Here is a 15457-nt window from a genome sequence, read left to right as displayed (position 1 = left end):
GCGTCGTGGGCCAATTTTATTTTAGGAATAATTGCAGAAGAGGTCCCAAGTATTTATATCCAAACCTTTAAAGGCCCCAAACTTTTCAAAAACGTGTGGAAAAAGGATCTCTAGACAGTTTCTACCTAAAATTCGATCAAAAGTCAAACATTTACTCATATGTCCTGATTATAAAAATATGTATAGTTCAGTACGTGTGATGATTGACAAATTTTGGTCAACATGCACATATACAAAATTATTAATAATTTCTAGACATTTAGAGCATGTTTGTTATAACTTTTCTAAAGTTTTTTAAGAAAGTCAAATTTGATTATTTTCATCTAAAAGTTTTTTCTGATAAGTCAAAATACTTTCAAAAAATTGTTCAAAAAAAAACTTTTTGAGTCTCAAAAGTCAGTTTTGACCTTATAAAAGCAACGCAAGTTAGACCCTTAGTATCCGTTATCATCTCATAGGAATTGATTTAGTTCAATTTTTATTACAGCGACCTTAACCGAAGCAAGAGTAATAAGGTGTGTTTGTTGTGATGAACTTATAACCAAAATAAGCTACATATGCAATTATGAATGATTTAACTAAATTAAATGTAAATTATGCTAAATGAAAATTTATGTATGTAAAGAATGACAAACGTACTAGCATTACGATTTTCCATGTAATAATCATTTTTAACTTTAGCTTTATACTTTGACAACTCAATTGTATATTGAAGAATCAATGATCATATTACATTCAACAATCTCTCTCACATAATGTTGAACCCATTATCATATATGATCCGACTATATTTTTATGACGGATACGAACATATAAGAATGTATGAATTTTTATAAACATTTAAAGATTTACATAAGGAATAGCGGTATATCTCTATTTCTTATCAGACCCTATGATAATTTATATCATGTCGAGCCATTTTTCTTCGTTCAAATGCATCAAATAAACCATCATATTCACACAATTATCGTGCACAATAATCGTGGAGAAAAGAAATTCATATAAACAATTCAATATCAAAAACGTGTCTTTTTTAAAGTCAAATATGTAAAACTTAAAATTAAAAATTCATATTACATGGATCATCGTTCTCCTAATAAATATAAATCTAGCCTAGCATGGTGTAAATAAGAAAACAAAAAGAATATTGAAGAAATGACACCACCCAATTAATTATTGAATTGAATCTTCATGTATTAGGGTCAATCTTCACCTTTCCTACCTCATTCTATACTCTAAAACTCTTAGAAATATGTTGAAATGCGCATGGTGAACACCTATGGATGGCCCAAGGGGATTTAAAACAAGTCCCAAGATTGGTTTCCATATGAACTTTAATCAAATAAGGAAACCAAATTTTTTTTGCCGAAAATGAACTACGTTAGCACAATTCAATGCTATAGCATAGTTCAATGAATTTTGGCCCTGAAACTTGTTAAAAATACCTACGTGACCGCATGGAGTTTTATACTATGTGACACATGGAATTGGAAACTTTCCAAAAGTTGTAATTTAGTCCCCGAACTCCATTTTCTTGTTTCTTGACCTCTTTTTCATTACTTCTTCTTCCAATATTTCATGTCTTCACTAAATTGGTCATTGACTCTTTCACATCCTCGTTTATGCTTTCGGGTCATCTTTCGACCATCAGCACTTTGGTCTCTGAACTTTTGTTTTCTTCAATTTTAGTCATTTTTTCAATTTCACCACATTCATCAACGTTGTCCTATAAAATAAATTTATATAAAATTAAGTCTTCACATATTTATCAACAATTATCCATATTTTGTGGTCAAAATAAATGTGTAAAATGCACTTATCGCACGCTAGCACAGATATGGCCATAACATGACCTATTTTTCATTTACTTTCATGAAAAGAAAATTAATTTTTGAGAGTGCTAATAATCTTCAAAACAGTTGCACAAGTGATTAAATGTAGTTGCGTATATCGTATATGATTTTATGGTTTTCGTTTTTAGTAATTGCTTCTCCTTATATGAATCTCATTAGAGAATGACTGCATAGATAAGTTGAAACTTTAGCTTAATTGTGAAATCAAGAAAAAAAATTTAACTTTTGTTCGTCTTCCTTTGAAATAATTTCTTTTAATAATCATATTTACTTTTAATTACACATTCATACAATAAAATATTTTATATATGGACTTAGAAATTTTCCCTACATTTTAATTACACATTTTTCAAAAAATTATTATTTAGAACTTCCTTTTTTCCCCCACACTATTGACCTTTATTTTTATTTTTATTTTTCACAGTAGTGACATGGGCTTAATAACAACAGCAACTAGTGTCAAATTTTTTTTGATAATTTTATGGGTAATTATTAATTAAGAAAAATACTATGTGAACACCATCATATACATTACAGAAAGGCCAACATATCGCCCTCAGGGCACATCTCTAAGTGGTAAAAGGGGATGGTGGAGAAATTTAGTTTTGCTTGAAACTGTTGCGTCAAGAGTTCGAATACTGAAATATGGATTTGGCTCTTAGGTAGGTGCAAGTGTACAAGCAGCCTTCCACTCTATACCCTTGAAGGCATAACCTGCGATTTACCTCCCTCACGATATTTCAGAATAGGGACAATGGAAGACCTTAAGCCTGGGGTTGAACTTTTTTTTTGTTTTTTTTCCAAAAGGCCAACATATTCTAGTAATTAAATGCTCCGTATAGCCAACAGACATTTTACCTTTCTCTTTACTGGTCTCTTGAGAAACAATTCAGTGATTGGTTGGTATGAATTTTGTTAATTAATTTTGATTTTTTGATTAGAGAAGAATTAAAAAATGACGAATGTAATAAACGATGAAAAAATTGATTTTAATTGTATTTTAAACTCTACCAAACATGCTATTGAAATAAAAAAATGAAGTCGGTATCAGTATTCAGGACAAAATTTTAGATCCTCTCCTCGCCTTCGTTTCAATTCATGTGTTTTTTGTTTTACCTATAGATCTCCGCCAGATACTGGTTAGTTAAGTGGAATTGGGGGTTTGGAGTATGAAGATTCAGTGCAGCGTGTGTGAGGTGGCGGAGGCGAATGTTCTGTGCTGTGCCGACGAGGCGGCGTTGTGCTGGGCGTGTGATCAGAAGATTCACGCTGCAAATAAGCTGGCCACCATGCACCAGCGGGTTCCTCTCTCTAGCTCGTCTTCGCAGATGCCCAAGTGTGATATCTGTCAGGTATAAAATTTTCTTTTAGTGTTGTCATCTGTTTAGTTGTTTTGGAAAGAATAGTAAAACGATTCAGATAATCACTGTATAATGATAAATATATCGGGAGCGTGCTCGCTTATTTAATTAATTAATACCGTGTTATTGTGGACCCGTATTTCGTGGTTATATTAGTTATTACTAATCTATTTAACTGTAGTTCTGCTTTTACGATGGGTATGCATTGATTATTTTAATGCCTTTCTGATGACTTGTACTAGTGGAATTGTGGGGATATTTTGATTTTTCACTTATACTTCTTTTTTTTGTCTGGTATCCCATTTCTATTCTGGATTACGTCAGTAGGAGGGAACAGAGGATTTAGGTGGGATTAGCGAATGAGAAATGGAAGTTCTGAAGTCTCTTCCCCTCGTGAGGAGAGAAATTCCATGAGTTGGCTTGAGTTCTTAAAAATTTGGAACAGAGGATTCCTTGGGAAGTATCATTTGGAGAAGAAGAGGAAATGTTTTGTGCTTCATCTTTTAAAGTTGCAGTTTCGAAACTATTTGCAAGTTTCAATTGATCATGATTTTGAGTGGAACATAAAGAAACTGGTGTTCATTATGAAGAACAATACCTGCTTATGTATAATTCTCCGACACAAGAATTCAGCACATTTCGGAAACTTAAAACTATGTTCCTTGTTTGTAAATTTGGCAGTAATTCTGAATGTACTTCCTAATGATGATTTTGCTTGAGCCAGGCTTGCTCTACCTAGAAATTTTCTTTTTCTTGTTTTGTAAATAGCTCAAATTTGTTCTCTCTCTTCTCCCCACCCACAAAAGAAAAAAGAAGCCCACGATTGTTCTGCGGGTTTTCAGACTTTGACATATAATGACATCATTTTCAACTTTATCAAATACATCTTATTGAAAAATAGACGACCAAGCTATTATTCATCCATTAATCTTGATTTGGCTGTGCGATCGATTCCATTATAGAAAATACTCATAACTTCCTACATGTCACACAAAGCAAATTCACTTTAAATATAACTACACAAGTTCTATCGACTTATAATGCTCAAGTTCTAATTAGCTTTGTATCCTGGTTTCTTGTACAAATGATTCAGCACATGATTGATTTTTAACTCTCAAGCTTTTAGTTGGAGTCACTCAAGAAAGTACCTCTACTTATCTGAGACTATGTCGTTGTTTTTGAAGGATATGAATACTCTTAAGCCTTTTGAAGTTCCAAGAAATGCTGCTAAATTCAGCTGGTTGTGTTCGTTTAAAATTGCATGGGTCCTTGTATAGCCGTTATTTCCCTGGGAGGGGTTTGGGATTGTTGATAGGGGTTAGACTTATTATCTCCCCTGGTAGGATCATGATTAATACGCATCTTCGTCAGTACAAATTGGATATTGACTTCCAGTGTTATATATTTAACTAGAAATCCACATAAAAACAACCTTCATATTTTCAAGAAATGTTGAATAGAATAAAAGACTTCAGCTAGGAATTTGGCAGAATGACTGAAAGAGAAACTTTATTGAATTGCACTGCTTGTTCTTTGTACACTTAACCGGTATATATAGGCACTATATACTCCTATATGAAGAGATAAATGAATATTATACACTTCCATCAGCATGTGGGAAAAACAGAATTCCAGAAATGCTGCTGCAGAAAAAAACAGAAAATTAACTACAAGATTCTTCTAGAAAATCCTTCTGCTGAATGTGCTGCTGACTAACGTGATTCACCAGCTTGGCAGCTTCATCAGCATCTAATACATATCCTTCAATTTGAGCAAGCTGCAGTTGAATCACATTTAGTAGTGGTCTGAGTGACATCAAAGGGGAAGGTAAAGATGAAACCTTTGCAATGATTTGTAGGACTTGGCTAATACAGTGTTTTTGGTATAATTTTGATGAAGACAAAATATAGTTGAATTGATGAGAACAGGGACACAATTGTTTGTTTCCAGGTAGGTAGGGTTATTACGAGAGTACCATACACGTCATTATTATTTCTATTGTGTTTGGGTAGGATTATTACGAGAGTACCATACACAACATTATTATTTCTATTGCCATGTTTGGGGGGTGGGGGTGGAAGAAATTTTGGTCACATGGGATTTATGTTAAGATTCAGTGGATTTGACTTCTCCTCTTTAGTGGCCAAGGATTGACGTTGAGGCATATAATCATATCTTAACCTTCTAATTTCTGCTCGACTTGGAAGGTTGATTTCTCAGGTGTTAGCTGGGTATTCAATCACACTCACCAGGATGGTTTTCCTGTTTTGTTTCCATCTATGACATCCCCAAATGTGCAAAAAGTTTTTTTAGTTTTGTCCATCAGCATTCTTCATGCTTGGACAATTTATTTGGTAACAAGGTGTCTCTTGGTTTATTTCTCTTTATTGGATATCAACTGTCTTTGCTCTCTTCTACAAAAATTTGTGCATGAAGTGTGTATGACTTCATTTTCATGTAGATGGATGAGTAGATTTTGATACCAGTTACCTGATCTATTCACAAATTTTTAAATTATAATGTGCAGTTGCAAAGTTCATTTTCTTGAAGGTGACTGAGGAATTACTATGCTTTGCAGGAAACAGTTGGATATTTCTTTTGCATTGAGGATCGAGCTTTACTTTGTCGGAAATGTGATTTTTCCATACACTCGGTGAATTCATTGGTATCAGCTCATCAGAGGTATTTACTCACTGGAGTAAAAGTAGGTCTTAATCCTACGGAACCTGGTTCATCATCATCCCCAGGGAAATCACACACTAATGAGAAAGTCACAGAACCGGAACCTAACTCTCTTGCTAAGCGAAGTACCCAATTGTCATCAAATGGTCAACATAATAAATGTTTACCAGCCCAAGTCAGGGAAGGTGGGAATTTTGCATCATCGAGGCTGAGTTTTGAGGGAGGCACTACACCTGGAAGTATGTCCATGTGGCAGATAGATGATTTTCTTGGTCTTAGTGATCTCAATCAGAGTTATAATTTTATAATTGGTGGCTCATCCAAGGTATGATTTTGAGTAGTGCATTGATTAATGTAATTCTATTAATTATATGCTGGTTTTATTTCAAATCTTCCAAGGATTTTTCACTTGGTAATTTTTTGCCATGGTTTCATGTGCCTAAGTTGGAGCATACATGCTTAACCCAATATGTCAAAACGAGTTCATAGAAATGAACCAGGGATAGCAAGGTTGTTTTTGAATACTGGGTAAATTTATTTTTCCATGATCAGGTAAGAGTAGTCGAATTGAGAAAAGTTATTGTTTCTTTCACCCAAAAGAAACTGATAACATAGACTGAGGAACCACAAAATTTCCTCTTGGAGAAGCACATTATATATTCCACAATGAAGTTCTTGTCTGAATTAATCAAGAATTCACTATTTCTGGAATTTTGGATGGTCAATACTATGAGCTAGTGAAGCTTGGATAATTAGGACGGTTCATTGATGACTGTTTGTTTTGTCAAAGTACAGGCTTGCTGGAGTGTTGAATCTTCACGATGGAGAGAACCAGTTAAATACATTCCCCCCGTTTGGCCCCCTTTAAAACTTTCAACCACACAATTTTCAATAAAATAATATTACACTCAAATCGAAAACTTTTTAACCACATAATCTTAAAAAAAGTACTATTCCCCCCATTATAAATTCAAATAATGGGGGCCAAATGGGGGCATAATATAATTTATCGCATTCATCGAAAATTGTGATAAATGATCTTCTGTGCGACAAACTCATTAGCTTTCCTCTCATCCCACTGTGTATTTTGGTGGCTTGTACCTTTTTGCCCACCCCAACCCAACTACCTTCCACGACTAGGGTAGAGGGCTTGGAATGGGGACTTGTATGTATTCCAGTAAGTAGTGATTCGTGCAAGTCATATTGATTTGCTAGCAGATTATCGGTATTTGGCTTGAAAAGTTCCTTCAACTCAATATCAAATTTATGTTAACGTAAATTACCTTAAAATGCCAATAACTTATAGGCCACTTTGATGTGGGTTTCTTTCACAATTACATCATGAGAATGAAATCCAGGTTAGCCCGAGCCAATTGGTTGGGACTTGGAAGACAATTTTGGCAGGACAAAGTATTTTATAATTTTTGTTGGGATCTGTATCGGCGGTCCACCTCAGCCACACGCTGCCCATTCTTGTGATCTACTGGCAGACTGCAGTATGAGAAATGTGGAGTGGGGATCTGATAACTTTTGTTGTTTTTGTCGTCATTACTATTAAGACAAAAATGGTGTTTTCCTCAAATAAGCTCCACATCTGCATTAGCAACTCATTTGGCTCCATGTTTCTTCCTATGATTTATAATGAGTGTTGAATTCTAGTGAAGAGAAGGGAGAATGTGGTACATTGTAGTACATCTTCATGATTTTTGTTGAAAGCTAAAACAACTGGAAAGAATGTGGATGTGGCTGATAAACTGCAGTAGTCAGGATTATCTACTTTTTGGAAGTTCCTCTTGGTCGACAGTTTCAGTGGCATGCATTTTAAGTTAACAGTGTCATTTACAAGTTTCGAAGCATTTTTTGAATCTAGGATGAATGTGAATATTGTTTTATGGATAGAAGTGCTTCAATATCTGATGCTATAAGTATCTTGTGTGTGTTTTGAAGTGCCAATGCACTCCCAAATTTTATGTCTTACTTTGATTTAATCCTATCAGGCTGATAGTGGAAAGCTGGGAGATTCAGATTGCTCCCCCTTTCTACGAACTGCTGATGAAGATCTGGAGGGCGATATGTGTCTAAGTCAGGTACCAGATACGTTTCAGGCAGTACGACAGATTCCTTCTCTGCCTACAGCATCGGGGCTTTATTGGCCAAAGAATAAACAGAAGCGTTCTGATTCTGCAGTCTCTGTGCCAGACATAGTCTCCTCGCCCTTGCAGAACTTTCATCGTTAAAAGTGGAAAAGACAATTTTAATTTGTTATCTGATCTTTGTTACTTTAAATAGCTGCATACATTAATAACCCTGATGCTTTTAGTCTAAAAAGTGTGTGGCCTTTCTAGAGCTAAATTGTTATAGAAGTTATTTTCTGCAAGTAGATATATAGTTGGTCTAAAAAGTGTGTGATCTTTGTCGCAACTTTGATTCTCTTAGTGCTACGTTAAGATATGATCCCGACTGCAGTTGTCTCCTCGATGTTGCTCTAATTACCTCTCCTATTTTGTTGTGACCTTTCAAACTTGGCAAAGAAAGAGTCTTAATAATCAACCAGGAAAAAAAAATGCAAAATAATAAAGATAAGACTAAGCCTAGCAAAGGTCATGCCACAAGAACACATCAAGTTTTCACACACACAATGCTTTCGATGGGAGACCATTCCACACCTTAAATAACCCTGAATGAAAGTGATAATCTAGTCGAACTAAAATTTGAATACAAGAAAGCAGAAAAACCAAGTGTCTTCACATCCTCATTTAATTCGGCATGAATATTCATTCAATGCACAAACCTTTCTTCTGGTGCATTTCTTCATCTGCAATATGAAAAACAAAGTTTCAGGCTAATAGAAGTATGTACTTTTACATTCTGTACAATGAATTTAATATGGCAATGCACCTGGTTTTTGAGCTTCCAAGAGTAAGCTCGAGACCATCTGAACCACACTCCTCGTGGATCCTCTCTCCTTCCCATGGCTTTACAAGGCCGGTTGAGTTGCTTCCAAATGCAAATTCATTTGAAATCGCTTCGGCCATAGGAACATCAGCAGTATGATCGGAACCAGCAGCAACTGCAGGGGAGCAGGTCTCACTTTGTCCTGGAGTACACATGATAGATCCACCTCTGGTCAAATCTTTCACTTTGAAGCCAAAAGGATTTGAAGAAACAAGGCTAAATGTAGGAGAAGTCGGTCCACTTTGGGGGATTTGAACTGCAAACCATTTTGAATCGGGAAGAATCGGTCGACCAGGGCTTGGTGGCGTAGATGAGGGAAAGAGTGAGTTGTGGGGCCCTACCCATCCAGAGCGAGCAAAAGAATCATCCCAGTCAGTCCTCATTCGTGGGGTTCGAGAAGTTGGGGAGCTCACAGGAGGGGTAACAGGAGCACTAATAGAACCTCCATGCATATACTGGTGTAGAAACTTTGAGGATGAAGCAGATGATGCAGAAGAGAGGTTTCTGAGCCATGGGATTAGGGAATTTCCATCTCCATTTATGCTAGCAGCATACGAGGAAGAACCTGGGCTCGGGAACGAAGAAGAACCTGGGCTCGGGTTGTATGAAGTGCACGGACTTGGTTGGTAAGACGAGCAGGGAGTTACTGATGCAGAACCACCTATAATATCCATATTCTCGACTGGCTTGCATCCCTGATGAAAAAATGGAAAATAATTAGATACATTTAAGAATATATGAATATTTAGTATGTTAGGATAAACTTTCACCGTTGTCCACTTATCAGGTGTAACCTTCTGAAATCCATCCGATGGTTCTCTCAACTCTCAGCTCATCTATAACCAGTGTCACAATGGCAGAATTTACTAATAATTGACCTAAAAAAATATTAAAGATTATAAAGGATTTCGGCAGCCTCCCAAGGTCAATATGATCCATTCATTAAGTGAAGATAAAGAGGGAATTGAAAGAAGATTAGTAGAAGAATGAACATTGGTGCAAGACCCTACAAAGCACATACTAGCCTTCACCTAATAGTTGTAACATATGGAATTCACAAAAATAACAAAAATTCGTCTGTACAATGTGGCAAGCAAAACCTATCGTAAAAGCTTTCAAAGATGACAGCACAAAAGAATACCTTTGAGCTGAAATATAGTATCAAGCATCTTCAAATTCCTTAAATTTCTAAAAAAGAAAAACTTGTATTCCCACCTCCAACATATTACATCAATGAACAGCATCTTTATTGAAGAGAAACAAACGCCTTGTCGGAATATTGGTCAAATGACAATGAGTGATTTTGGAAGTAATGGAAATGATTAACCACAAGAAAAATAAGTAAAAACAAAAAAAGGAACAAAAACGGTGAAGCCGAAAAATGGCCTGGCGTTTTAAGGCCTTGCAATTATAGTGGTCATTTTGTTGAATTGGGCGGGCACAGGCTTTCACTGGGCGGCCACCCAGTACATAAATTTGATCGTTTGCAATTTGAATTCTGGTGTCGTTTTGAAATGTTTCACACTTTTTGGGCTTGATTTTTGCACATTTTCGTGCATGGTGATTGTAATTTTATATATATCATGTTGAACAATATATCAGAAACATCAAATCCATTCATCAACATCCAAAATCAAAGATCAAATCAGTTTTTTACAATTTTGTTCTTTAATTCCTTTTTCCAAGTTTTGATTGCTTGATTCATACTTGAATTAAGGTTTGTTTACTCCGGCAAACTATTTGTCATTGAAGCCTTCAAACACTTACTCCGGTGAAGGAAAATATCGTTTGATGATAGCGATTCATAATTGTGTTCAAACATTCCATTTCGGCGATTTCTGTTGCTGGTTTTATTTTTGTTCTTCATCAATTTTGTTCGACAATCTCAAACAATACTTTTAACATGAAAAACGAAACAGCCATGACCACAATAAAGATGAATCAAGACATTGTAGAACTTGATAGATTCGAAGGGTCGAACTTTACAAGATGGAAGTACAAGTTTAAGTTTCTTTTTACAACCTTAAACATCTTTTATATCTTGGATCCAAACTTGGCGTCATTGTCGGAACCAAACCTAAATGGCACCGACGAAACAAGGGCAAAAAGGAAGAATAGAAAAGAAGACGAATTGATATGTAGAGGACACATTCTGAATGCTCTCTCCGATCGCCTCTATGATTTCTATACAAATAACACCTTGGCAAAGGAGATATGGGAATCGTTGGAAACCAAATACAAGGCCGAGGAGGAAGGCACCAGAAAATTTCTTATTTTTAAGTAATTTGATTTCAAGTTTTTTGGATAACTTGCCTTTGTTAGGATAAGTCCATGAATTGCAAATCATTGTCAATAAAATGAAGGTCGTAAAGATAGATCTTCCCGAAACTTTCCAATTTGGTGCAATTATTGCAAAATTGGCATCTCCATGGAAATGTTATAGGAAGAAAAATATTCACAATTCCCAAGATTACTCTTTAGAAGAAATTCAAAAACATCTATGAATTGAGGAAGAGTCAAGGGCACGAGATGGGAATGAACATTCTCATGAGAGCACTTCCAAAGTCCATGTCGTGGATCAACCAAACAAATATAACAAAGATTCCAAATCCACAAATCCCAACAAAGATCACAAGAACAAGAAGAAATCGTGTGTGGCAAACTCGAACATTGTGCTCGAGATTGTAGATATTCCAAACAATCAATCCAAAAAGGCAAAGTGAACTCCATTGACCACATTGAGAGTCTAATGTATGTTGTGCGGTGTACAGAACCCGACATAACATTTGTAATTAGTAAACTTAGTCGGTTTACTAGCAATCCAAGTAAAGAACATTGGAAGGCTATCGAAAGGGTTCTTGATTATTTGAAGAAAACCAAGGTCTCTAATATTTTAAGTTTCCGGCAATATTAGAAGGATTTATCAATGCTAGTTGGATATCTAGTGTTAGTGAGAATAAATCAACCTAGGTTGGGTATTTAACCTTGGAGGAGGTGTGATTTCTTGGAAATCCAAGAAACAAACATGTATTATTCATTCAACTATGGAATCCTAACTAAAATAGGAAAAGAAGCTGAATAGCTAAGGGATTTAATATATGAAATTACATTGGAAGAAAGGAATAATTCTTCCATATCTATCTTGTGTGATAGTAAAGCCACTTTAGTTAGAGCATATAATGAAGTATATAACAGTAAGTCTAGACTTATGAGTCTAAGATATGACTATGTGAGGAAATTAATCAAAGATGGAATAACTTCATTTACTTATGTGAAGTCAAATAAGAATTTGACTGATGCGTTCACTAAACCGCTCACAAGGGAATTAGTGTGAACAAGTCATTCGATAAGTGAATAGATTCAACACTTATCTTCTTTTAAAACCCTATCCTAGGTCACAGGTGCTCGTTGTCACTTATAGGAGGGTTAAGTTTCTATAACTCTTAATAAAGTACAGATCAGTAGATCAAGTATCTCTAAAAGTGACAAAGATATTGCAAGAACTTTACGTATATAAATTTCAAGGTGGTGCCGCTTCAATAAAGAGTGGGAGTTTCTTTCTTAAAAGTTTATGAATAGAAGAAGTGCCAAACCATAAAAGACCTAAACGGGATTGTGTGGAATTTTGATCATTTGATACTTTTGTGTGTGATTCCACCGGTATCATCACAAGGAATAATAGGTTCAAAGCTTTCGTGCTACCTATGATTTCAATGATTACTTTGTGAGATTTATACTATGATTGGATTCATATCGAAAGATATCCGTACTCTATGCATAAGTGTCATTCAACTTAAGTTTTAGCTCATTTTACATTTGAACAAGTGAGAGATTGTTGGAATATTGTTCAAATAACAATAAGGAGTGATTTTGAAAGTGATGGAAATGATTAACCATGAGAAAAACAAGCGAAACTAAAATGAGAACAAAAAGCGATGAAGGCTAAAAAATGGCCTTGGCGGCCGTCCGGCCTTATGTTGCAATTACAGTGGCCATTTTGTTGAACTGGGTAGGCACCCGATTTTTTACTGGGCATCCACCCAGTTCAAAAATCTGACCGTTGCCGATTTGAATTATAGTGTCGTTTGAAGTGTTTCACACTCTTTTGGCTTGGTTTGTGCACCTTTTAGTGTGTGTGTGTGTGTAAGTGGTTTTCATGTTGAAAAACATATCACAAACATCAAATTCATTAATCAACATCCAAAATCAAAGTTCAAACCAATTTTTTACAATTTTGTTATTTAGTTCATTTTTTCAAATTTTGATTGCTTGATTCATACTTGGATTAAGGTTTGTTTACTCCTACAAACTATTTGCTATTGAAGCCTTCAAGCACTTAAGCCGGTGACGGCAAATATCATTTGATGACAGTGATTTATAATCATGTTCAAACCTCCCATTTTGACGATTTCTTGTTATTGATTTTATTTTCATTCTTCATCAATTTTGTTCAACACACCTTTAATGAGCTATCCAAACAAATAATTCTCATTATCCCACATGTTCGTTTACAGTTCTTAGAACCCCACCAAGATTATTTTACAACTCAAGCACAGGCACTTCAACCGAGAGAGGTGAACTCGAATTGCTTCACATAATGAATAGGATTATTCATGTTCATGCGTTCTAAAAGTACAAATACAATTCTCGACCTCGAGATTTTCAAATATTTGAGGTTGTAAATTAATCCATAAAGGGATTTTAGTTAAAGCACATGGACATCATTGTACTCTCATTTCAATGAAGCACCGAATCTTCGTAATTCACGCGTCAACAAAGATAAAAAGAAACAGAGAGAAAAGTGAAGAAAACACAGTTTATATATACTTTTTATACAGGTCCGAACAGATCTAAAGTACAATGGCGAAGGAAAAAAAAATCGTAAAGCACAAGAATCCAACTCTATGAATATCATGACCTGGTAAAAAAACAAAATTCACAAGGGATATAAAAATGAAGTAGATATAGAAAGGTACCTTGCGATAGGTGGTGCCGTCAGGCTCGACGGTCCATCCTTTCAATGAAGCACCGAATCTTCGTAATTCACGCGTCAACAAAGATAAAAAGAAACAGAGAGAAAAGTGAAGAAAACACAGTTTACATATACTTTTTATAGTTCCGAACGGATCTAAAGTACAATGGCGAAGGAAAAAAATCGTAAAGCACAAGAATCTAACTCTATGAATATCATGACCTGGTAAAAAAAAAAAAAATTCACAAGAGATATAAAAATGAAGTAGATAAAGAAAGGTACCTTGCGATAGGTGGTGCCGTCAGGCTCGACGGTCCATCCCGCCTCATTGCAGAGGGCCTTAAGGACCTCATTGTTGTCGCAGTGTTTGGGGAGCTTGTAGTTGCCATACATACGTAAGCCGGCAAAAATCTTGGCTGCTATAGCCCTCCTCCGCCTCTCCCTCCGTTTGTTGTTCTCCCTCTCCTTCCACGTCGGCAGCCGCGTCCCTGTCATTCTCGCAACACCACCTTAATTAACAGCCCCCTTTTATCTCACTCAACCAGCTCGCGATCTCATTTCTAGACTAAGCAGTGTCCACAGATCAGACAGCAAAAGAAAAAAAAATCAGCAAATTCCCAAGAAAAAGCTTGGTTAAATGTTTATTTAGGGCAGAATTTGTGTTGAAAACTGCCGTTGAACAACGAAGTGGAGGTGGCAGAATTGCAGGGTAATTGGGGGCTATGAATTTGAAGACTCATATGATTAGTGTAGCGACGACTGAGGACTATGCCTATGACTCGCCAGTGGGGCCTTTGATTCATTGCCATAAATACCCTTTCACTTTTTTAAGTTAAAAAGTGAAAAAGATAGAATGCAAAAAAATAAAGTTGATTGAAAGAACGATGAACGTCTTTCAAAAAAATAAGCCAAACAAAGCCTAAATCATCATTTTTTTTTTCTTTCTCTAGAATACAAATACTACCAAAACTGCTAAGAACATTTATTTGAATTTATTAATAATAGTTCAATTGACATCATCGTCAACCCCACAAGACGAATATTTATGTGTATCTTCATCAATTTTGACATTTCAATCATGATATAAGTTGATAAAATAATAACATTAACCACGTAATATTTTCCAATAAGTTATTCACGTTTTAATCATAAAAGTATTTTTTATTTATGGTAGTCCAACATGGCCAACATCTCACTGCCATTTGCAGAAATAAAATTGATAAGTACGACTATTCATCATCATAACATTCGAAGTATAATATGAAAAGAAGTTGACAAAAACCCAAACACAAAATATTATTTCCACAACGTACTAGAGTAGATTTGGCTTAGATTTAAAGTACGTCAAACTTACAAGCATGTTTGAGTACAAAATTTAACTTTGACCATGGTCTAATTGCTTTTTCATTTTTTACTCAAAAGTTAATAAAGTGAACAACTTGTTCCAAGGGCATATATGAACTTTTGCATTTTTCCTGCCATCACCACCGAAAACAGAAACAGCGACAGAAGTAAGTGGGATAAGAGGGACCACTTGCCGGAAGCGTGACTTGCTGACATCATATCAACGTGGCACTACTTCACCTGCCGCCGCACGTGGCGGACGCTCCACCTCCGCTATCGGCGTGGGAGAC

The 15457-nt window shown here is 35.6% G+C and overlaps 2 protein-coding genes across 3 annotated transcripts; one reads left to right on the top strand and one right to left on the bottom strand.

The window, feature by feature from the left end:
* The first annotated feature begins 2714 nt into the window (after positions 1-2714).
* LOC111389246 (B-box zinc finger protein 22-like) lies at positions 2715-8362 on the top strand. 2 transcript variants are annotated; one of them, XM_023014139.1, is made up of 4 exons: positions 2715-2756; positions 2976-3205; positions 5793-6221; positions 7894-8362. In XM_023014139.1, exons 2-4 carry the CDS (start codon positions 3023-3025, stop codon positions 8131-8133), a joined length of 852 nt encoding a protein of 283 aa, XP_022869907.1. In that variant the 5' UTR covers positions 2715-2756; positions 2976-3022; the 3' UTR covers positions 8134-8362. The 2 variants fall into 2 exon arrangements, with proteins under 2 accessions (XP_022869907.1, XP_022869906.1); XM_023014138.1 differs by lacking the exon at positions 2715-2756 and having other exon boundaries at positions 2874-3205.
* Positions 8363-8451: 89 nt separating this feature from the next.
* Positions 8452-14571, bottom strand: LOC111389245 (BES1/BZR1 homolog protein 4-like). The gene is made up of 3 exons (XM_023014137.1): positions 14106-14571; positions 8795-9546; positions 8452-8711 (listed from the first exon to the last, which is right to left on the bottom strand). Exons 1-3 carry the CDS (start codon positions 14316-14318, stop codon positions 8708-8710), a joined length of 969 nt encoding a protein of 322 aa, XP_022869905.1. The 5' UTR covers positions 14319-14571; the 3' UTR covers positions 8452-8707.
* Between the last annotated feature and the right edge of the window lie 886 nt (positions 14572-15457).

Source organism: Olea europaea, unplaced genomic scaffold (genome assembly GCF_002742605.1).
Source record: "Olea europaea var. sylvestris unplaced genomic scaffold, O_europaea_v1 scaffold572, whole genome shotgun sequence".
Lineage (NCBI taxonomy): Eukaryota > Viridiplantae > Streptophyta > Magnoliopsida > Lamiales > Oleaceae > Olea > Olea europaea.
The sequence above is the reverse complement of the archived record's forward strand: the minus strand, read 5'-3'. Positions and strand labels throughout refer to the sequence as shown.